This window comes from Crassostrea angulata, chromosome 6 (assembly GCF_025612915.1).
Source record: "Crassostrea angulata isolate pt1a10 chromosome 6, ASM2561291v2, whole genome shotgun sequence".
NCBI lineage: Eukaryota > Metazoa > Mollusca > Bivalvia > Ostreida > Ostreidae > Magallana > Magallana angulata.
In genome coordinates, this window is record NC_069116.1 from 6,544,228 (window position 1) to 6,567,837 (window position 23,610).

General features: G+C 34.7%; 1 protein-coding gene across 14 annotated transcripts in view; it reads left to right on the forward strand.

The window, feature by feature from the left end:
- The window catches only part of LOC128187081 (kinesin-like protein KIF12), a 42,916-nt gene that overhangs the window by 8,268 nt on the left and 11,038 nt on the right, over window positions 1–23,610 (forward strand). For 6 of the 14 annotated variants that reach the window (XR_008244031.1, XM_052857182.1, XM_052857183.1 and 3 more), the window contains exon 1: window positions 20,711–22,490. Coding sequence is in view for 13 of the 14 variants with exons in the window: in XM_052857182.1 (XP_052713142.1) it covers window positions 20,855–22,490 (1,636 nt within the window). In the remaining variant the exon portion in view is untranslated. Of the gene's footprint in view, window positions 1–62; window positions 211–849; window positions 963–3,090; window positions 3,172–4,956; window positions 5,036–5,912; window positions 6,035–7,788; window positions 7,865–11,573; window positions 11,589–13,310; window positions 13,449–15,162; window positions 15,299–20,710; window positions 22,491–23,610 lie in introns of those variants that run through there. The other 8 variants (XM_052857193.1, XM_052857194.1, XM_052857191.1 and 5 more) reach the window with 4 other exon arrangements.

Consider the following 23,610-nt stretch of genomic DNA (forward strand, 5'->3'; position numbering starts at 1 on the left):
TTTGAATGGGTCCAAACAACGGAAACATTCCGACTCTAGGCTGAGTTAATTGAAGAGTTTTACTTTCTTGGGCCCGGAATTGTTTAAGTGTTTCTTGTTCTGGGTCTGTTGTGACTATGATGACGTAATGTGGGATCTTACGGTGATTGAGCCCGAGGACTCGCCCCGAGAGTCTTCCTACTCCGTTCTGTCTGACTATGAGGACGAAAGGTAGGGCCACATCGGGCACTGGCCACAATACCAGACAGTGTCAAAGGAATGTGTACGACATCAATTGCATAAAATTTTGAATTGCTAGTCTTGAAAGAAGCTTTAAAATTTTGCGGCAACATTTTCTTTGCAATGTAATTTATGGGGGGGGGGGGGGGGGGGGATTTGTGTGCAGGTTACTTGGTGATAGTGGGAAATGTAGGCATTGTGAGTATTTATAAGGTAGTATAGCAGTGGTTTTTGAAAGACTGGACCACGTGGTTAAATGGTTAATATGATCGTGAATGTAAATACAGTCCGGTCCAGAGTTGAAATTGTAGGTAGGGCCAAAATGTCCTTATTATACAGGATGCATTCCTTGAATTTTCCTTTGGTTTTGACTCCAACAAGGAATAGTTGTTTCAATACATATGCATGCTCAAAGGATCGAGTCACTGGGTTCCTGCAAGTTTGGAGACCTTAATACATTATAATAATACTTTGAATTCAGCTCTGATTTTCAAATTGTTTAACATTCGTATGATAACTGAAGCACTTTAACGAAATCAGACAATTTTGTTTTTATTCAAATTTCCCGCCAAGAAAGCTTGTCAGCATCATTAGAGATCTTCAATTTTGAAGGGAGAAATGACATGGCGCAATCACTCAAAAAGATGTAGGAGCGATTATCGTGATGGTTTACCGTGGACTCTCTTGCGAGTTTACAAATTTATGCTCGCAAGTATGTACAAAGTGTCTGTAGACTTAAGAAGGTAATTTAGACATTGAGCTCGTTTTGCGTAACTTTCTGGGTGGTAGGCCTATAACAGCGTTAAGTAGAAGATACACTCAGGTGCGAAAAGTATGTCAATTTTTTTTTCTCTTCACTATATATTTCATTGAAAACCAACATTTATCACAGACTCTTTTAAAAATAACCCGTTGACCGATTTTGAAAAGACTTAGATTGATGAATAAAAATTTCTCTAGCTTTTTTGGCATCATATTTAGGCCTAAACATTTTCCCCACCTTCATGCAGTTCTTGAGATTTGATGTTAACAACCCAAATTAAGATTTCTCGGCTCTAATATTGCAAAGGATAATAATAGAGCGCTTGAAAAATATTTTCGTGCTGTGTTTGAAATATGAAATTTTGCATATGAGTTGTCAAAAAACTATTTCAATGTATATTGTCAAAAAGTACAAATTGAATCTACTTTAATCATAAAAATTTGATCAAAATCTGACAAAAAATAACAACAAAAACCCTTTTAAACATAAGTCTTGTTTTCAATGAAATTAATATAGGGAAAAAAGAAAAGTTGGCATACTTTTGGCACGTTAGTGTATATCACCAAATCACGGTTAAAAGTTTGACCTTATTGAGATCTCATGGACAACGTTAAATCGTCAATTCATTGTGATTTCTTATAATAAGAAAATAACCACATTTGTTCAATTATATTCATTGACGACCGAGACATATAGAGTAAAATGCGTGACTCCAAAAATTAATAAGATTGTGTCAATTTGTCTTTAACGATACAAATCTAATCCCCCCCATCACCTAATACTATCATGGTATGATAAAATTGTGCTGAAAACGCATGATACATGAAGTATAGTACCTCTGACATTGGTTATAGACTAATACCCGTCTACCCCAAAGCATATTGGTTCTGTTTTATTGACAGTAAGGTGACTGTTATTTTACAATTTCCGTGGTTGATTCTACACTCTATGCAAATGGACTGTAATACAAACAATACACAAGTTTCCAGCAGTCTGGGACAAAATCTATTGAACTGATTCCACAGTTCAATTACAATAGGTTTAAAAGCTAGCTGATAATGATCCCCAGAGTTGATGTATTATTCCTATTTAAACCTGACACTTAATGTTTGCAAATCCTAAACATATGCATGTATAAGTGCTGGAGGAATTCCAGAAGATCAAAAGCAGAATTCTTAGAGCATCAGTGGTAGGAACAACAGTGAAATATACTGTGTATATAGAGCTATCTGTCAAGGGAAATATCTGTGGTAACTAGCATGCTACTACTCATAGGGTTGTACACTCATTACAGTACCAAGATATGATCCTAATTTTTAATTGATGGGGTGATACTGCACCTAGCCGGTATCATCTGATAAATATTACTTCAGATGAGATGCAATATACCATGATTTACAATGTGCACTAAGCATCGTGTCACAATTTTTTAAACATGCATGTTAAATGATAAATTTTATTGAATAATGTTAACTTTACATTGTTAAGTTATATACATGTATTTCAAAGAGATCTATATACTGGTATAAATGAATCAATTTGCACATACTTGTTTTCTTTTATTGATATGAATTGTAATAAAATAATGATGATCAGCCTCCTGATACTATATTTATCACTTTGAAAAGCATTGCTCTGTTGAGCATTCCCCTGATGATAAAAGATTGTTTGATGATTTAACTCTACATGAAATTATAGAGCTCACTTATTATGTTCTTTTGAGACAATTAGAAGAGGGGATATATTGTTAGTGTTGTTCTTGTACGACATTTTGAGTTTTGTTTTATATGACGACATATTTGTAACAAAAAATTGTTCATAATGCATGATATTTACTTTGCCTCAGATTTCAAATTATTTTCGAATTAAAAAATACATATTAATCTTTATTTGCTTTTATTAGACTACAACATTCTAACACAAAATGTAAAAAAAAAAAAAAAAAAAATATCCCAATAGTTTAGATGAAAATAGAAAGTAACAAGCTATCGGTAAGGTTTAAATGTATCACATACTCCTCAAGAGAACAAGAATATTGTTTGCTTAACTAATTTACAGTCGGTGTATGTGGTAGAGACGTAGTTTGATGTGATGTCGTCTGATTTCAGGAGCTCCACCACCCTGTCCTCAGCCGCGGCCACAGAAACCTCCGACGACCAGCTGGATGACCACATCAATGTAGTCCTCAGGTGAGTCTTGTACAGGTGTATCAAAGGTGTGTAGGCATCTATAATGAGGCTGTGCCCACAATTGTTCAAAATTCAAAAGCATGTGTGCTAGTTTTCACTTTTCACCAAACTCTGCAAACCCCTGCTTGCAATTGGGTATTAGATGTGATTTATGTTTTTAGGTACACAGTGTAAATTAATTTTTTGAACTAATTGTTCTGACCTGTATTAATAATGGACATTATTAGCTTATGATAAATGCATTTTTGATTGATCGGTGCCAGGATTCTCAAGTTATTTTGTTTGTTTGGTCAGTAAATCAAGAATCGGCACATGAATTAAGATCCTGTCATTTTGTTAAACACTTAATTAAAAAGGTTTACAGAGTATTTCATGGTGCTTCAGTAAATATTTAGTTTTACCATTACAGTTTTTAGTATGATCTTTAGAGGTTTGATGTAAAGTTCATGGTGTGGTTAAATGATGAATGAAGCTCCTGTAGTAAAGTGTTTGTAGTTGTAGCAAGTAATTTAATCCCAGATACATTGATTAACTGCAGTGCATGTGAACTCGGATCTTTTACCTAGAATGACCCTGCTTTTGTATCTCTTCTTTCAAGTGTTTGCAAGGACTGCCTAATGTAAGGGATACACAGATTACAAAGTAAAGGCTGTCAAATTGTGTTTGCTTTCATTATGTGTTCACAGTGGTGTTAACAATAATGCACCTGCACGCCAAATGTGCATTTTGTTTTCATGTATTGTCAAGTGTGAAGAAGGCAGTATGGGGTATCGGGAATCTAGTTTTGATAAATTTACGATCCTTTTGCCTGTTCTTTCATGTTTATTATCACCCAAGAAGGTAGCACTTCACGATGTCAGTCCTATTTACCAGGGAAACTCGAGTTTATTCAAATGTTTATCTTTTCGGGGATTGAATTCTTTGAGGAAATTAAAGAGGCATTGGTAGAAAAAATGTGTTTTCAGATATTTGGAGACATTTTGCTGAAGTGTTGGTGCAAGTGTCAAGTTCGGAGCACAGATACGACACGGTTCTCTGTTCGCGAGATCCAGGTAGAGGGTTTGTTCAGAGACTCTTATCAGCTAGGTTATTCAGACAATTGCAATCAGTTCTGATTGCTTTTCCATCAAAAGAAACCTAGATTGGTATTGAATCTCCTCCTTTACCCCCGGGACTGCTTATGCTTGTGTACAGTTGTTAGAGTGTGTGGGATCTCATTGCTCTTTATTATCTGTGATATTGCTGATATTTCACACAGAATGACATCTGAGCTTGTAATTAATCAACATTGAATTTCATCTCAATCCTATTATTTGTTTTTTTCTGACAAGGGAGTAAGATCTTTGAGGGGCATATGTAAACCATCAGTCATTATTAAGTACTAAAAACCTTGTCCTATTATTTTGATCACTGAAAAAGTCTGTGTAAACTGCATCCATGATTTCAACAAGGGTAGGATTCAATATAGGGCAAAGTTCCAATGAGCGTTGTAGAATATGCATACATGTCACATCACTGCTGCATGTTTGTTTGATATATACATACAGCCGTTAAGATGTAATCAAACACATCCTAGGCTTTTGTTAAATGTAGGTGAAAATATAAAATACCAAGAAATATTGAAATGCTTTGAATAAAATTTATATACAGAGTAAATAAATGACCATTTTTAATTTGTTTATCAAGATTTTTTCCAGTATACAGAGGAAATAAAACCATTTGTTATTTTGTTTATCTCTGGTTTTATACAGAGGAAATTTAACCTTTCTTTATTTTGTTATCCAGGGTCCGGCCTCTGAATTCTCAGGAACAGAACAGGAATGACACGTTTTGTGCACAGTTCCATGGAGGGGGGCGGCTGGAGGTATGTAGCTTATATTATTGAGTACTGGCACTGTACAGTTCTATGGAGGGGGACGGCTGGAGGTTTGTAGCTTGTATTATTGGGTACTGGCACTGCACAGTTCCATGGAGGGGAACGGTTGGAGGTATGTAGCTTGTATTATTGGGTACTGGCACTGCACAGTTCCATGGAGGGGAACGGCTGGAGGTATGTAGCTTGTATTATTGGGTACTGGCACTGCACAGTTCCATGGAGGGGAACGACTGGAGGTATGTAGCTTGTATTATTGGGTACTGGCACTGCACAGTTCCATGGAGGGGGACGGCTGGAGGTATGTAGCTTGTATTATTGGGTATTGACACGGCACAGTTCCATGGAGGGGAACGGCTGGAGGTATGTAGCTTGTATTATTGGGTATTGACACGGCACAGTTCCATGGAGGGGGACATCTGGAGGTTTGTAGCTTGTATTATTGGGTACTGGCAAGAACATTTGATCGAACATACTTGTACTTTGTATTAATGTGTAGCAATACAGTAAAACACGCTTATAGCAAACTTACTTATAATGAGTTAACACTTACAGCCAAGTGATTTTCATTCCCTGTTACTTTATTACATGTTGTAAACTTGATGAAAATAATGAATTACGCTTATAATGAAGCAAAATTGCCCATCCTTGGCACTTTGTGTTTTACTGTATTCATATTGGTCCTTTAATACAATGCAAAATTAAATTATCCATATCCTATAGAAAACTATCGAAAGTAATTTTTAGTAAAATTACTTGTGACACTGATCAGAGAGAATGAAAAAAGATGGAAACAACTCTATCAGTAATTACTAGATCTATAATATTCTGTGATTTACTGACAGTAACCATACTTATTTCGTTGCAGATTCAAAATTTTAACCAGCCCAAGCAGTTTGGGTATAATGTGGTGTTCGAGCCTGAGGCGTCTCAGGAGGATGTCTTTGATAACTCGGGGATGAAGAAGCTTATTGACATGGCTCTGAACGGGTAATGCTTTAACTAGTGTTCTTAAAGTCCAGAAAAACACAGGCCTGACCCAGATCTCCCTCCATCTTTGACCTCAGTACCTGCCATTACCATATCCCCCTCAACACCCCTCCTTAAAAAAAAAGTATCACAAAACCATAAAAGATTAACATAAATGTGGGTTTTGTACATCTTTGTCTTACAACCATGAGCCCACATGGTGTATAAATTTGTCTTCCTGGTCACATCAAATCTGAATGGTACTTATCCTAAGGTTGATATCTTCAACAAGGTTAAAATGCACTTCAATAAAATTTTGTGGTATCTAATTTTGATAAAATATCCTGTTTTTGAAGTGACCTATGTCTGAGTGTTTTATTGTTTCCAGTAAGTGGGTTCTGTTTGGATTAATTGATGTCTGTCACAGTTCAAATGATGGCTCTTTACAATGACCAGATCTAAAACAAGACATAGTGAGAAGAACAAATGTTCTAGGTTTACATGGTTTGCAGTTAAAACTATACCTGGTAAATGAAAGTACCGTACATTAAATGTCAGCCTGATTACTGTAAATGTTATTAATATATTAAATTCAGCATCTATGATACACGAAATTCCTTTTCAACTCTTACAAGTTGTCAACTTGGTTTTGCCATTTCTGAATTTACTTATTACCATGCATGTATATATGCATGACATTAAGCAATGTACTTGATTTTTAAATAGGATATACAGCCAAATGTAATATGTTTTCAGTATGTTGTTTGAATCACATATGTGACAATTTTTAAATTCTCATTTTTAAATCAATGTATATTTATCTTTTTAAAGACCATTTGGTAACAAGTCAAATAAGACGTATTTCTCAAGATTTATGATTGGATATGATTCCACACAACTTGATCTTCTAGACCCTCTTTCCCTCCCCCTTTGAATATTCCCCAAGCCTTAACTTGTAATGAATATCTTTAAAGATATCCCAGCCAGTTAGCAGGTACTTGTAATTATCTATACATTATTGATGGAAGATTTAGATAGCTGAATTCTCTGTCATTTAATTGTAATTGAATTGAACCTCTGAGACTTTGTACCAATTATTAATGTATGAGGGACTGTAACCTTTGCCACAGAGCCCTTGCCTTGCAGTCTGTGTATTATAGAAAACTAGTGGAAACAGTAAAAGTACATCAGAAACATTAGAAAAGCACCAAGAAGAATTTTGTTACAAAAATATATAACCGATATTTAATGTACCTAAATCCTAATAACTGAACCATTTGATTTTGAAACATTGTTATTTGCTTGACCTATTTTCTTTCTTTAAATGATCAAAGCTGTTTTAAATAACCTGTCTAATTCTACATACCAATAATAAAGTAAATTTACTAACAATGCAAACTGAATGATTACTTGATTATTTTAATGAAGTCTTTTTATGACCCCATAAGATTTGAGACCTGGTAGGAATTGGGATTCTATTTACTGTATGTGATATATTTGATATTTGTCATAAGTTTCATAAAGATTATCTTGCGCAATGTTCGCTGTGAGCTGCAATGTAGTTATGAATGGTGATTGGTGAAACAGCATATTACATTAAATAATGTGATGGTTATGAACTTAAATAATTACCATCAAATCAAAAGGGGAAACAAGCAGTTCATGATCAACGCTTCCTCCAAACACCCCCTCCCCATCCCTCTACAAGTCCCATTATTGCAGCCTTGACAATCAGGAACTACATGTATATATATTTTGTATTTGGTGTTTTACAGGTATGCCTGCACTGCGTTAGCTTTTGGTCAGACAGGAAGTGGGAAAACACACACCATGACTGGGCCACCACAACAGGTACTGGGAATTATGGGATAACGTTTAGCTGTGCTGTGTAACACTATTAATGCATTCCGGTATCTTGGAGATATTAGGTCTATTCATGGAATACTGGGGTTTCATCAATATTTGTTGAATACCAATTTTCATGGATTTCATTGTTAAGTTTATCAACGAAATTGCAATTCTATTTACATTTTGTATTAATAGGGTCATTGGCCACAAATTTACGTATCCTTGAAACTGTGATTTTCACTTTATCCATGAAAATTGATACCCTTGAATATTAATGAAACTACAGTATAGAAATATAAGTATTAGTGTATCAAACATTTAATAAGAATGCCCATAGATTTTTTTAAGCTCACCTGAGCCAAAGGCTCAAGTGAGCTTTTCTGATCACAATTTGTCCGTTGTCTGTCGTTGTCGTCGTCGTTGTCGTAGTTAACTTTTCACATTTTCATCTTCTTCTCAAGAACCACTGGGCAGATTTCAACCAAATTTGGCACAAAGAACCACTAGGTGAAGGGGATTCAAGTTTGTTCAAATGAAGGGCCACGCCCTCTTTAAAGGGGAGATAATTGAGAATTATTGAAAATTTGTTGGTATTTTTCAAAAATCTTCTTCTCAAAAACTATTTGGCCTGAAAAGCTAAAACTTGTGTGGAGGCATCCTCAGGTAGTGTAGATTCAATATTGTTCAAATCATGGTCCCTGGGGGTAGGGAGGGGCCACAAGAAGGGGATTAAGTTTTACATAGGAATATATAGGGAAAATCTTAAAAAATTTTCTTTTTAAAGACCATTTGGCCAGAAAAGCTCAAATTAAAATGGGAGCATCCACAGGTAGTGTAGATTCAAGTTTGTTCAAATCATGGTCCCTCGGGTAGGGTGGGGCCACAATAGGGGGATGAATTTTTACATAGGAATATATAGAGAAAATCTTTAAAAATCTTCTTCTCAAAAACTATTAGGCCAGGAAAGCTTAAATTTGAATGGAAGCATCCTCAGGTAGTGTAGATTCAAGTTTGCTCAAATCATGATCCCTGGGGGTAGGGTGGGGCCACAATAGGGGGATGAATTTTTACATAGGAATATATAGAGAAAATCTTAAAAAAATTTCTTTTTAAAGACCATTTGGCCAGAAAAGCTTTAACTTGTGTAGAGGCATCCTCGGGTAGTGTAAATTCAAAATCACAGTCCCTAGTGGTAGGGCGGGGCCGTGATGGCGGTTTGAATTTTTACATGTATAGAGAAAATCTTTAAAAATATTCTGGGAAAGTTTTTCGGTCCAAAACTCAGTACTTAGTGTGAAAGCACAGGTTATGCAGATATAAGTTTGATGAAACCATGATACCCTAGAGAAAAGTGGGGCAACAAAATGGGGGGGGGGGGGGGGTATATAGGAAAAGAGAAAAATCATCTTACAGGTACAACAACAAAAGGGGATTGGTATTTACCAAAAGAAAGAGGTGGATAAAAATTGGCAGATTTTCAATTTTTTTTAGCAAGATCTACTGTACTTAGTTGTCAAGATATTTTGATACTGTAATGCTAATTTGATCAGAATTAAGGCAATTGATGCTCAGGTGAGCGATGTGGCCCCTGGGCCTCTTGTTTAATACTTGAGCAATCATTGTGTTTTGTTCTTGTAGGATTATAATATAATTTGATCTTTTTGAATGAAACATTATTTTATATTTTGTTAACAGTATCGGTAAAGGAAAAAGTTAATAAGACAATGGAGAAATTACATTGACCTTGTTTTGATGTGCCCTTTGCCAGCTTTTTAACATTTCTAATCAAACATTTGTGACTGGCTGGAATAGTTTTGTATGGAATGTGCGACATTCCATGATATATGCTAGCATGCACCAATTTTGACATCCTTGCAATAAGACTTTTTTTCTCTCTGCTACTAGAAGAGTGAAGGGGTAAGGTACCAGTGGCCTCTCTCTGCACGGCATGATTGTATAGATGACAAACACTTGTATCTCATTCTGTACAGTACAATTATACAAAATCACTGGAAGGGCATTTCTGTAGAGATGTATATAGCATGATGATAGTGAGTTATGGAATAATTGTCATTTCTATGCCAATGAATTTTATTCATTGCAAACACAACCCGAAGTGTTTATCAGTAAGAAAAAGGACTATGTGCCGTATTATGCATTATGCATTTTTCGCCCCAAAAATTAAAGTTTTATAAAGAGCTTTAAAAATAAGGTGGAAGATAGTTAAAATCATATTGAAAATAAGTGTGTATAAGGTTATCACCACAGTGACGTCATCATGTAGAAATGACGTCATAAAGATTGCCTTATTTAGATAAATTGATGTTTTGTAGCAAAATATGGGTGTTTCGACTGGGAAACATCGAGCGCAGGCTTTCTCAAGTACTATTTTTAAATATAATGTGTATAATTATTTGGAGAAAAACATATGTTAAAATCGTACTTGAGCAGACCTGTGCTCTATACTTCCGAATGCAAATATTAAGCAAAAATGAGAATATTTTCATTTGTTAGCAAATTTGCAGGAATTAGGTCATTTAGGTGACGAATGAGCAATGATGACTAAAATCAAGATTAAAGTAATAGGCATCTACTATACACTGATTTATGAAGATTTGATTTTTATATTGTACTATTTAAATATTGGTAAATTTGGGGGCAGATATTTGACCATAACGCAAATAGTCCTTTAGTATATGTGTTTCTGAAGGATAAAATAAATACAATGTACATGCAATCAATTTTCCATATTTTTTTTTTAAAAGATCAGATATGAATACAACAGGATAGGCAACTTCTACATTTGCCATGTTTACTTTCCAAAATATCTCCTGAACCTTAAATGTCAAGTTTTTAGAACTTTGTTCAGTTGCAGTAAAAAAATGTGTTTTTTTTATTAGATTATTTATTACCTCTTGTTAATAGGGGTTACTTATGCATGTTTATTCTATCATTTGCTATAAATGATTAAGATACCTGGAAAAAAGTTATCAAACATAGATTTTTATGTGTCTCAGAAATGGGGCAAATGTGCAAGGCTTAAATTGTTATATAAACACTCTGTCAAGATTATGATTGGAGAAAGGATACAACATGAACAAAGCAAATCTAGAATGGTTTAAAGATTGCTTTTTAAAGATTTTATATCATTATATTTGTTAACATAATAGATATTAAAAGTTAGAATTGACAAATAAAATCAGGTTACCCGTGATATTGCTAGACTTGGACTAGTTGCATATCGTCTTAGTACATACCGGTACATCCCTGCAAGAACTAATCAAAATTGAAAGAAAATATGATGACATTGATTGAGATTGTTTTTTAAGTCTTTATTATGCATGATAGAATTGATTAACACTAGGCTCTATATTCTTTTCAATTATCAACAAAAAGAAAGATGAATGTTTCCAATAAAGTCAGCAATAAATAAGAATGTTAAAAAGAGTACAGTATAAATGTAATAGATCTGCGTACTGGTACTCTGATACATGTGATTTCTAGTTATACCCAAGAGTATGCAGTAAATGATTAAATGAACTAGCCTATGATTTGCTGTTCATTGACATGCTTGCTTGTTTTTGTACTTGACACCTGTTTGTATATTCTCTACACATTGTTGTACATGTAGGTGCTCTATCCACTGGGCTCCCAATGGAGAACTCGACTTTATCATTTAGACATCTTCTCATTGTTTTTTTCTTCTTTTCAGCTATATGAGGAAGAGGTCTGTACAGGTGTTATAAACTTTTCACCTTGTTTTTTGCCCCTCCCCCTCCTAACCCTACCCCCACCTTTTGGTGACCTTTAATCAAAATGCTAACTTGCGTTTATGTTGACCTTTTTGGAGAATATTTGAAAATATAATGACCATGAGGTTACCAGTACTTTAAATTACTAAATTATTGCATTTCTGATTAACTTCATGTTTACATTAATATACATACCTACCTGTAAATACTTTTTGCAAATTATTCCAGGATGCCCTCAATCTTACTTTTGAGATCACCCCTATGGAATACCTTGCATACACACAATGCAATAAGTTTGATCAGACTGGTGCATGGAAAATTGTCCACAGATGAAATTATCTGGAAAAGAAAAAAACTCATTTAGGACAGCAATTTTGACTCTGAATTAATGATTTGTCTTTTGGGATTTATTATTCCTTTTAATTCTGACCTACTTTTGACTGGGCCAAATTTAGATTTGTCCACTGGTGTATGTCTGTTCACACTGAATATGGCCTGTTGCCAGTTCTACAAAGTCTGTGATTTAAGATTCTTTCAGTCCTAATTTTTTTTCTTAACTTGAGCTGTTTGTGACTACTTATGCTGCAGAATCCAGGATAATTTTACTTTTACCATACAAAAGATTTACATTCATAATAGATGATTCAACACAAGCGCCTTGTCAGTTTCATTATCTGTAAAGACTAAATTTGATACTGTACCAGATAGTTTATCCCCATATGGTCTATTTTATGCAATCATTCTTTGTTTGTTAAAGATAAGCTACTTGTCTGCATTTTTTGATGATTTAGATTATGTTTGAGAAGAATTATGATTTGTTGCACAAACAATGCATCTATTGCACTTAAAACCAAAACAGAAATCTTAATTACAGTAAAAGAAAAAGTAGTCTGAAATTCAGATTAATCAGGAACCTACCTGGTATTTTAGTGAAGGTTCAGACAAAGAATAATTTTTTTAAATATTTACAAATATTTTAAGAGAGGGATTTTTAATATGAAACAAGTTGATGTAAAAAAATTACATCTAAATTTTTTATTAAACAGATTATCTAGGAAAACCATTCAATTTTTCTGAAGGAAAATTTAATTCTAATTTTAGGATTTCTATACAAGTATTTACCATAACATAATGTCATTTCTGAATCATCTATTTTTTCTACAATTGAAGTTAGATCCTCCTATGCCTATCTATATTGTAAATTTTCCCTCACATTCCTCATACCCTATAAAACTGTTGGTTCCAGCTTGTCTACATTCAAAATTATGCAATACTGTAGTTTTTGCTATCTGTTAACAGTTTGAACATGTTTTTGGTCTCTGTTTACAGTTTGAGCAAATCTGTAGTTTATGATCTCTGTTTACAGATGAATGCTACTAAAATTTATTCTTTCTGTTTACAGTTTGAGCAATGCTTAGTTTATGCTCTCTGTTTACAGTTTGAGCAATGCTGTAGTTTATGCTCTCTGTTTACAGTTTGAGCAATGCTGTAGTTTATGCTCTCTGTTTACAGTTTGAGCAATGCTGTAGTTTATGCTCTCTGTTTACAGTTTGAGCAATGCTGTAGTTTGCTCTCACTGTTCACAGTTTGAGTTGCTCTGTATTTATGCTCCTTGTTCACAGTATGAGCAGCACTTATATAGAATTGCTTTCTGTTTTAGTTTGAGCAATGCCTTAGTTTGAGCTCTATGTTTACAGTTTGAGGGGGGTAAGCACCCTGACCCAGACATGGTGGGGTTAATGCAGCGCTCCTTTACCTACCTCCTCCAGCAGGCAGAGAGTGTGGCTGGCAACAAGGTCATTAGGGCTTCCTACCTAGAAATCTACAATGAACAGGTAATATATATGTTTCATAGAGAACAGATCAATTTCTCAATGAACAGGTATATTTATATGTCTAGCATAAAAATGTTTTAGGATAGTTACATCTCATACTGCTGTTGATTCTATTCCTATAAAAATACCAGGCTATAGTGTTAACTTGGTTGATTTCTCTCCAGAGTAGAAGGTTGTTGAAATGATTCTACAGAAATAAAGAATATACAATATCTGATTTAGATACTGGTAAATCAAGTTTAAAAGATTTTATCCACATATTTATGTAACCCATTTGTGTCACTGTGCCTCTATGTTGGTACATGTACCAGTTTTGAACATAATTATGTTGAAATTCCCAAACTTACCAAAAACTGTGCTTTTAGTTGGAGGTGTCATTATTTGCAAGCCATAATGTCTTACAGGAAAGAATATTGGATGTATATATTGATGCAATGATGTATGAATAATGGGCTCTTGGGAAATCAGAATTATGGTGCCGCACATAATGACAGGAATAGTATGTGAGATCAAAATAAGACATTCTGTTAATGGCCTAAAGTTAAAGATGAATAAAAAGTGTTCCACCATAGACGATAGGAGGTAAATTGAATAGTTTCCTGTTCTTTCATGTCCCTAAGTTCATTATTGACTATGGAGAGACATTTTCTAACATTAGGCTTTGCAGACTTGCTCAAGACTTGAACATCTAGTGCGTATGTCGTCATTAGGTCTGATTTATATGATACCAATAACTGGATCACAGGCGAAATGAGATTGTCTTTTCTAGTACAACACTTCATGGATAAAAGTGCACCACCTCTCAGGTTCTGGAACAAAGACATGAATTTAATTGCTGTATTTCAAAAATATGACTAGATTTTATGTAAACGATATTATGTTTTGTACACCTTAAGAGGGGTGGAAGGTTGTGGTCATTTCTAGGCTATACATTGTATTTATCTCCTTTAGACAAAAAGCTTTGTATAAAGTAATAGGAAAATGTTCAAATCCTTAAAAACAAAATATTTTGATTTTTTCTTTACTAAGTTATAGTGTACATGTATAGCCAAAAATGTCATGTTTAAAAGTTTACGGCAGATCTGATGGGTAAATTGTTGACCTCCCATCAGCCGCCTTAAGAGCATCAGTGTTGTTTGTGTATCAATTATAGCTGAATGTAATTTATTCTTGTTCAATTAAGAAATAAACAGCAAGTTAAAAAGTAGTCAAATTTTGTAAAGACTGAAGAGCCTCTCAGAAGATTTGATCCCGTTCCAACCAAGTTCATATCCCGATAAACTTTTTAATATTGCCGTTTATTACTAATATATGCATTTGAAAAAGGCAAAGCATTTAGAATTGTTAAAATTACCAAGATTTTATGTTTTGAATTATCCAACTGACAAGCAATAAGTGGGTGCAATAATCATTGTGATGTCATGAAAAAGTTCACACAAAATTGAACCCTTTCCCTATTCTACAATTCATTTAAGGAAGCATATCTGCAAATGTATTTATATAGTATTGATGGTGGTACATGTACACATTCAAAACTTTTTTGACATGAAATTTAGAATAAATATTACAGTGTTTGGTATTAACATACACATATGGCCTGTTGTTTTTCCTTTCTTTTGAAAAACCTTGTTCCTAAACAAATATGCTCACCAATTTTACAATTGTTTTATAACATATTGATATATATATTGAACTGACTGCCTGCTGTTTGTAGGTGATAGACCTGCTGAACCCCAACCAGAAGCGCTACCTCCAGGTCCGGTGGTCCAAGAACAAGGGCTTCTATGTGGAGAACCTGTTTGTGGCCGAGTGTGAGAGTGTGGATGACCTGATGGCAGTGCTAGAAGAAGGTCAGTTGTCCTCATTGTCCACCTAATCCACACTTACCTCAGTATCCACTTATACCTCAAAATCCGCACATATCTCGAAATCCACACTTACCTAAAAGTTCACTCATACCTAAAATTCCTCTCTTAATTAATGTTCATGGGTATCTATTCATTTCTCAGTCAAAGTTAATGGGGTTGTCTTGTGAACAGATTGACCTGGTTGTTTGTTATACATGTACATGTATAATGGATGGTTCCATAGTATTTAAGTGATTTTGAATTCTTTGGTGGACTTGATGAACCTTGCAAAAATGTCTGCATTTCAGAAATTATGTATTGTGATTTTATGCATGGTTTCCATTTCTAACATAGAAACTGAATGAAACATTAAAAAACCAAGGAATATTAAGTAGTTCACCTGACCAACTTTAAAAACAGAAGTGCAAAGCTAATTGTCCAATAATTGCGTGTTTTGGTAACGCTATGATTACCATAGATTTATCACACGATTGGTCAAGTTACGATAATTGTCAGGGACTCCTATTGATTTAACTGCTGTACAATGTTGCATTTAAATGTTTTTCTTCTCTTTACAAACTTCCAATTTGCTTGGGCCAAAGAACTGCAATGTTATGAGCCTAGACATTCATTGATCTTTTTCATTTTCTCAAAATACACGATATAGTCCATAGGATCCGGCAATATTGGGCCATTAGTGACTGCAGCCGTAAAAAATGTGTCAACCATGATTGATTTCTTAAAAGGAAAATAAATTATGTCCTATTCATGTCAAAGATACTGATCTAGCTTAAGGGTTTTTAAATCTTTTGCTGCTTGAATGGAGTGTTTCTTTTTCTCATTCATTTGAAAAATTACTGTTTCTTTTAATTCTTGCTTGCAACTTCTTAAACGTGTCACCTATAACAGTAGCCTCCCCTTGTCTGTGGGTAACACGGAATCATCTCACGGTCAAGAGTTTGATAGGACAAAGCTGTGGTTATGTTTGAAGGGCTTTCCTTGGCATTGGCCCATTATCTTCTTTTTTAAAATGAAGTCAAGATATGTAAGGGATACTCAAAGAATAAATTAGAATCTTCAACAGTCTTATGATCTTGATATGAAGGGACTCTCAGGGGTTTATGGCTGTTGAGGTTGTGGTACTGCTTCCCACAGCTCCATGATTTCTACAGAGAAAGCTTTACTGGTTAAAAACTCCATTGCAATGACATTTTTATGGCACTGAGAAAATACAGACTGAGGTAAACTATCCAAAGTCATTATAGAGAACAAGTGTCCTCATGTTTTAATTGTTAAGTCAACTCACCATAGGGGATAGGTCATAATACATTATGTAAATAAAACGTTTGACCCAGATATGTCCAAAAGTGTTTTAGATTTTACAGTGATATGAAATGAGATTTATAGGCTGAAGAAATCAGAGCAACACCACTATGTCTCATTGGAGAAAAAAATATCCTAAAAAGATATGGCAAAAGGGAGAGAAATCTAACTAAGCTCAATTGGTCTTTGAAAAAAATCCCAGTTCTCTCCATTTGACCTATATTAGAATGATTCAATGATTATTAATTATTAACATGCTTAATATTATACATGTCATGCCATTAATCGAGAATATAATTTAGGGAACTTGAAACAGCAATAACATTTTACCAGTAATTACATTTGAAAAATACCCAATCTGTTCATTAATACCTAGCTGCTTGGATATATATATTTCATATACTGGTATATATGAATAAAATTTTTATCAGTATAGAATTTATTGAGAGCTTGAAAAAAAAATTCCAAATGAATGTAAATAAATTGATTTTCTGTACCTATAATATAATCAATTAGACAGAAGCTACAAAGATATGATCTTTTCTGAATAATAAATACATGTATATCTTAATTTGCATATGTTTTAATAATTGTAATTTTAAAAGGTTGGAGCAAATTAGATTTTATCCGGACAATCGCTCGCTTACTGTATGTTTAACTGTTTCAAATATGAATAGTTATTTAAAACTATGTTAAAGATTCACTTGATGCTTTTGGATGATAAATCCTTAATTTTGAATTGTTGAACATTAAATAAGAAGCATCAAATTAGAGTTAGTTTGGTAATTCAACTTATCACATAACAAAAGTATGTGTATGGGTTCTGTACCATTTTGCAATGACTACTTTGGATACTGTGGAATCATTAAATCTTGTAGGGGCCAATTTTTGTGAATTGCTTAAATTTTACAGGTTGGTGGGTGAGAAAAATATGACTTTATTACCCTAATTTTTTTAATTTGTAGAGCGTGTTAATTTGTGGATGAGAGATACCCGCGAATCCCTTGAAAATTAAGCCACCATGAAATCTAATGATTCCACAGTAATCAAACACACTTTAAAAGAGATGAATATAATGGCTAAGAAATCAATTAAATTCTTTTTACATTGTTGGTCCATGTTTCTAATCTGAGATTCTAAGTTCTAATTTTTTCAAAATTATTACAGAAAGTGTTACAAGTTCAGTGAGTTATACTCACAATATTTGATCAGCAAATTGCTATTTACTATAGAGAGGCTACATTTACTTTGCATTTTTAAAGTTATTTTATAAGGTTATTGGAATGCTTCGTATTGCTATTTCTTATTAACGTTTAAAACAATTTGTGAATTTCTTCTCCAGAATATATTGAAAAATTAAATATCAGGCAAGCCCCCATGTTAGATTTTGTAATATAAGTAAACAGACTCGCCCTATGTAAATTTGTGAGGAATATTACTATATTCTTCTATCGAAGATGAAACACTACTTAATTTTTTTATTTAAATAAAAAGTTGATCAGCTTGGTCAGTTTGAATTGCAGAAAAATGAAATGAGTTCATGATTACTTGCAAAAAAATAATGAAAGATTTAAGTGATAGCAATTTTCTATAAATTAATCTAGATTTTTCCATTTTCTACAACATACTTTGTTTAATGTACAAGAAATGGGCCCTGAACCTAACTACATTGAATTTTTCCGTGCTAATTTAGAATATATGTAAACTTAACTAACCTAGCTGACATTCAGTGGGAACAATTCCCTTTCACGTTAACAGGTACCCGGTATATATCCTTATTTGTTAAATATGAAATAAATTTCCCACAGAGGAAAGTGCTTCAGTGTAGATATACAAAATATGGCAGCAATTGAAGTTATGTAAATAAATGCCAACTCATGCTGAAAAATTTCTTTATGATTTCTATATACTCTTATGTACAATGGCAGAATATTGATGGACGAAACAAAGTTTGGATTTCAGCACTGAAAGGTGGGCAAACAGTGGCTATGTAAACAGTCAAGATAAATCTCCTGAATAACACAATGGTTACAGGGAACTTTTCACACTGATGAAAATTTCTTAAAATATTCATTTTTATGCTGATGTCCCCACCTCATAGTTAGACGGTCTCTGTTGTAACCCAGGGTTTGATTTGTGTATAATCCAAATACATAGGCGAGAGGTAGGCAGATCAAATAAGGGCAAGGAGATTATAAGACCTGCACCCTTTACAGCACTGCCAAGTCTCAATAAGAAGTATTTTAAACCCACAAAGAAGTCCTAATGGTTGTATTTGTATATTTCTGGGTCTCTTAGTGTGTGTACAAACTGTCTCTATCTGATCAATACTGAATTGCACACTGTAAACTATTATACCCCGAGATAACAATTCCATTTCTATGAGGAGCGTTCATCTGGCCGGATTTAATTCAACAGAGGAGCATGCATTTTGGTCTGTCTCTCCTGTGCTAACGACTTCTGGTGACTGACCATACACCTGGGTGAGATTTTGTACCTGACCACGGTTTCGGTTTTATGGTGGAGATTTTAGATGGTGTGATATTGTGTTTAAGTGAATTGTTGATTCGGAGATTTTAGTGTGATTTTGTGTTTAAGAGGACTGTTGATTCAGAGATTTCTTTGCATGTCATAATTTCTTGGGATGCCTGATATTTCTTGGGATGTTTTTAGGATGTCATATTTGCTCTGGTTTAAGATAAGGTACTTTAGTGTACATGTGTTGTACTGGTAGTTTATAAAGTGGTAAAATCTTCAATTAAGTATAAAATTCATTGAGGATCTATAGCTCTTATATCAGCCAGTCATGTGAAGTATCAAAGGTAATTTCTTTGATAAAATATGAAAACAGTATTTCATTTACTTTTACTAACTTTACATGTTGTTTACATTGAAAAGATTATCTGTAAAATTAGTGTTTCTAACCTTTGGTTGATTGACTTGACTTGTAGAACAGAAAACTTTGTTTTTTAACAATTCCGGTCTCTTCATTGTTTTGTCTCGGGTTAAAGTTTTTTATTTTGTGATTTGAATTGGGGGTTAGACTTCTTGTTTGGGGGATTAATTTACCTGTAATCTTTGTCCTGTTAGAATAAGAGAAGGATATCTCTGGTAAATAGAATTCTTTTATACAGGCAAGGCTAATTTGAAACTTAATGATGCACCTAGAAGTTGCACAAATAAATTATTAATCGTTGAGTTCTTTTCCATTGAATTGATGTTACATCAACCAAACGATTGTAATGGATACACTGTGGTATACAAGAAACTATCAGGTCCATAAAGGACTAAAATAATCATTACTTTTCAGTGATTCAACATATGTTTATACAACTGGTAATTTTTCCCCTGCAGGATCCATTATGAATAACATGATATTTAATGTGGTGTGATAATACCTTTTGCTGTAAATAAAGACAAATTAGCTCTCAGGTTAATGAGGTGTATAAGACTCAAATTGCTTCATTTATACCTCATTTTACATTTACCCCTGTGTCTATTGATGCTGAAAAAACCACACAAAATATTAATACTTTTGGAATTAAAGGTCCAGTAGCCCCTAAAATGTGGAACAAGTTTACCATTCATAGAATTATTGGATTAATGAAATTTAGATGAATCTTGCTCTACTTAAAATTTTCATTTAAACTTACTTATCTGTGAGGTTACCATCAAATCGAGGATCAGCAGTAGGCAGGAACTGTCACTTGTAGTTTCTGTCTTATTGTGTCTGAGTTTAAATGCTGGTATAGATAGGTTAGGCAATCAGAATAAGATGGCACTGCAATGTATTGTGATTGATAATTAAGCTAGGTGTGGGACTGTGTTTGATTGTAACAAGATATGGTTGGTAGACAATGATCGTAAGGCTTTAAATGTCTCCCTCGACTTCACTGGGTGAAAGTGCTCCATTGTTTCTGGTCTTATTGGAATGCTCTTTTGATAATTATGCAAATCAATAGGAACTCTAGATAGAACAAAGCAGCTATCACCTGTGAAAGTTTCTACAAAGAAGAAATGTCAAATAGGGAGATGTAACCAATTGCATGAATGGTTGTATACTTTATGAACAAAATTTCTTGTAATTGACTGGGTGGTTTTATTGTGTTTGCTGCCGAATAAAATATTGGGATTTATTTAATTCTTAAGAATTTTTGTCAGGAGTGGTGATAAATGGTGGTGATTCATGATGATGAAAATGTTCAAGTTACCAGAGTTGTGTAGCACTTGTTCATAATGAGCCATTTGTTAACCACCCCTAGGGATTTCATTCCCTCTAAGACAAAAGAGGGGCATGGAAATAAGACAAAAAGGAGAGACAGACCAAAATTATTTCAATCCTCTGATTCCCACAGGCCTGACTATAGACCCCATGTGGACTTAACACCACGGACAAAAAAACGCCCAACATCATTTCCAGAGGAGCAAATTAAAGAAAATGAGGAAGAACATTACAAGGAGAACTGGAATAAGGAGCAAGGAAACCGGCCGCACACAGACAGTGATAGAGAGACTGGGAAACATGTGAAGAGTTCCAAGATTCCAAGACACAGAATAGGAATTAGTAAATTGGAAAATAGCAGTGTTGTGAAAGGACAAATACCTGTTCGTATAAATGATCAAGCTTCAAATAAACTAGTCCTAAAGCAAAAGAAGATGTCTGGCAAAAACATTAGAGAGAACCAAATGTGGACAGAGAGTCCTCGAAGTGAAGGAAACAGGAGTAGAAGACAGCAGTATGAAATCAATGTAGAAATCACCCCACACCCCAAACCCAGGGCCTTTGATCAGTTAGAGAATGGTCAGTCTCCAAGGGGTACCCCAGGCTCTCACCGTCCCTCCAGGAACCAGTACATGCCCAGTCAGTTCTCTCAACAGGAAGGACGCGGAACTCACACAGGAAACCAGTATAATGACCCTCAAGGACTCCGGAGCCCAGTTAAACATCATAGTGAGGGGCCGACCTCAGGTGAGTCCAGAGGTCCCAGGGACCCAGGCAATAATTACAATGTGGGGCCAATCCATCATTCCAGGTCATCTCAATCCAGTCATACAGACAGTGGAGACAGTCTGAGCCGGACCAGCAGGAACAAGAGCCTCGAACCCTCTGTGCAATATGTGATGAAGTCAAAAGGCAATTCTAGGTCTTCTTCAACATCCAAGGCCCCTGATCCAAACCTACCTGACTTTGGGAAGCAAGCATCAGTTATTAGGTCCCCTAGTAACTTTAGTCAGGGCCTCTACAGTGCTGACCAGTACCACGACAGCTCCAGAATCGGTGGATCTCAGTTAGTAGATAGAAACAATGGAAATTATCAGAAAAATTCTGATTATTCAGAGCGGAAAAATCTACAGCAGAGATATGTGGATGAGAACGTGATGCCACCATCTCGTAATCTGCCAAAAAACAATGGTGAGATGAATGAAATACGCAGTGGTAAATCTGTACAGTTTTCTGATGACCTTAATGAAAATGTGTCAAGGACAAGTAATCACTCAAATCAAGGTCAACAACAACGAAATGTCGAGAACTCTCAGAGAAATTATAACTCAGATTCAAATTTGGTTATTGGTCATAATCCCCCAAAAGCGCCTACCCACAACCAATCTTACCCTCGTGAAGACCAGCCTATGCAAGACTCAAACAATATGAGTGTTAATAACCCGAACAGCGAGTACAAGTTCCCTGACTCGGAGGAGGAAGATGACCAGTTGGATTTAGGAGACATAGATTCTGTGTACGAGGGAAATGACGCGTACTTGTGTTATCTGATGACGGACGACGGTGGAATGGCCGGGCCATTACGATTGGATATCAATGATGTCCAAGTGGGACTCCCCAGTCAAGTGGGGGTCAAAGATGATGAGCAAGGTATTGTATTGAAAGCTATGGATACCTCCTTCTTTGACTGAATATACAAATACTCCCTCGTCTATAGATTTTCTTTTTAATTCAAGACAAGGCAACAAATAACAAACACTAAAGTTTTTATATAAATTTTCACTACTCAATGACTGGCAATTGAAATTCTTTAGTGTTTGTATTTTGTTACTCGGATACTTTGAAGTATTAACTCTTTTATTGATGTTGGAATGGATTTGACAATTATATACACCACATGGTGTACTTGAGCACAATCTACCATTCTGGGTTGTGTGAAAAATGATCTATATATTGAACTGATTTTTTAGCTCTAATCTTAGAAACAAACCTTTTTCACTTGATTTATAAGTGCATGGGGGAAAAAACTTTTCGGACAGAAATCAAAGTAATGTCATTTTCCCATATAAATCAAGTTTTTATTAGATGTTGTAAAAGTTTAGAAAAGTTTATGAATTTTCTTAGTGTATGAATTAAGCCCCTTTTGATGTCTATATCGAGTATAAGGAAGCCCCCCCCCCTCCCCCCATCAGAAAAAAATGTGTACACTGTAGAATTTAGAATGATATTTTCTAATCATCACCGTGTAATATCAGGAATGTCATACACAGATACTACAGCTGTATATCTATATAAGTTCTGCCACCAGTGTCCAGTACACCTCTGATAGATGGCCATGGCTGTTTGATATGCATACTCGGTGATTAAGGCTGCTGTTTAGAAGGATTAGGTCAGGATTTAAAGGATTAGTCGTGTGCTCCTTCAGATCAGAGTAATGAATTTTCTGTGTAGTTTATCTACCCCAGTGATGGTATGGCAGAGATGACTGTCTGTCTGGCCCCTCAAAGAGTGAACCGTTCTATTCTTTCCTTAAGACTTGGAGCCCACAGAATCTGTGTATTACAGAAAAGTAAACAGAACCTGAATACCATTGATTTATCTAAGGTTTGATTTACCAACATATTACATTCAATAATTAATTGAATGTGATACAATTAAATTCCATGAAACCCCTCCCATATTGAAAACTGTGGACAAATACTTTAATGTCCTTATTTGTGGTTTAAAGATATTTTAATTAAGATTTACCACAACGGCTTATTGTGGTGAC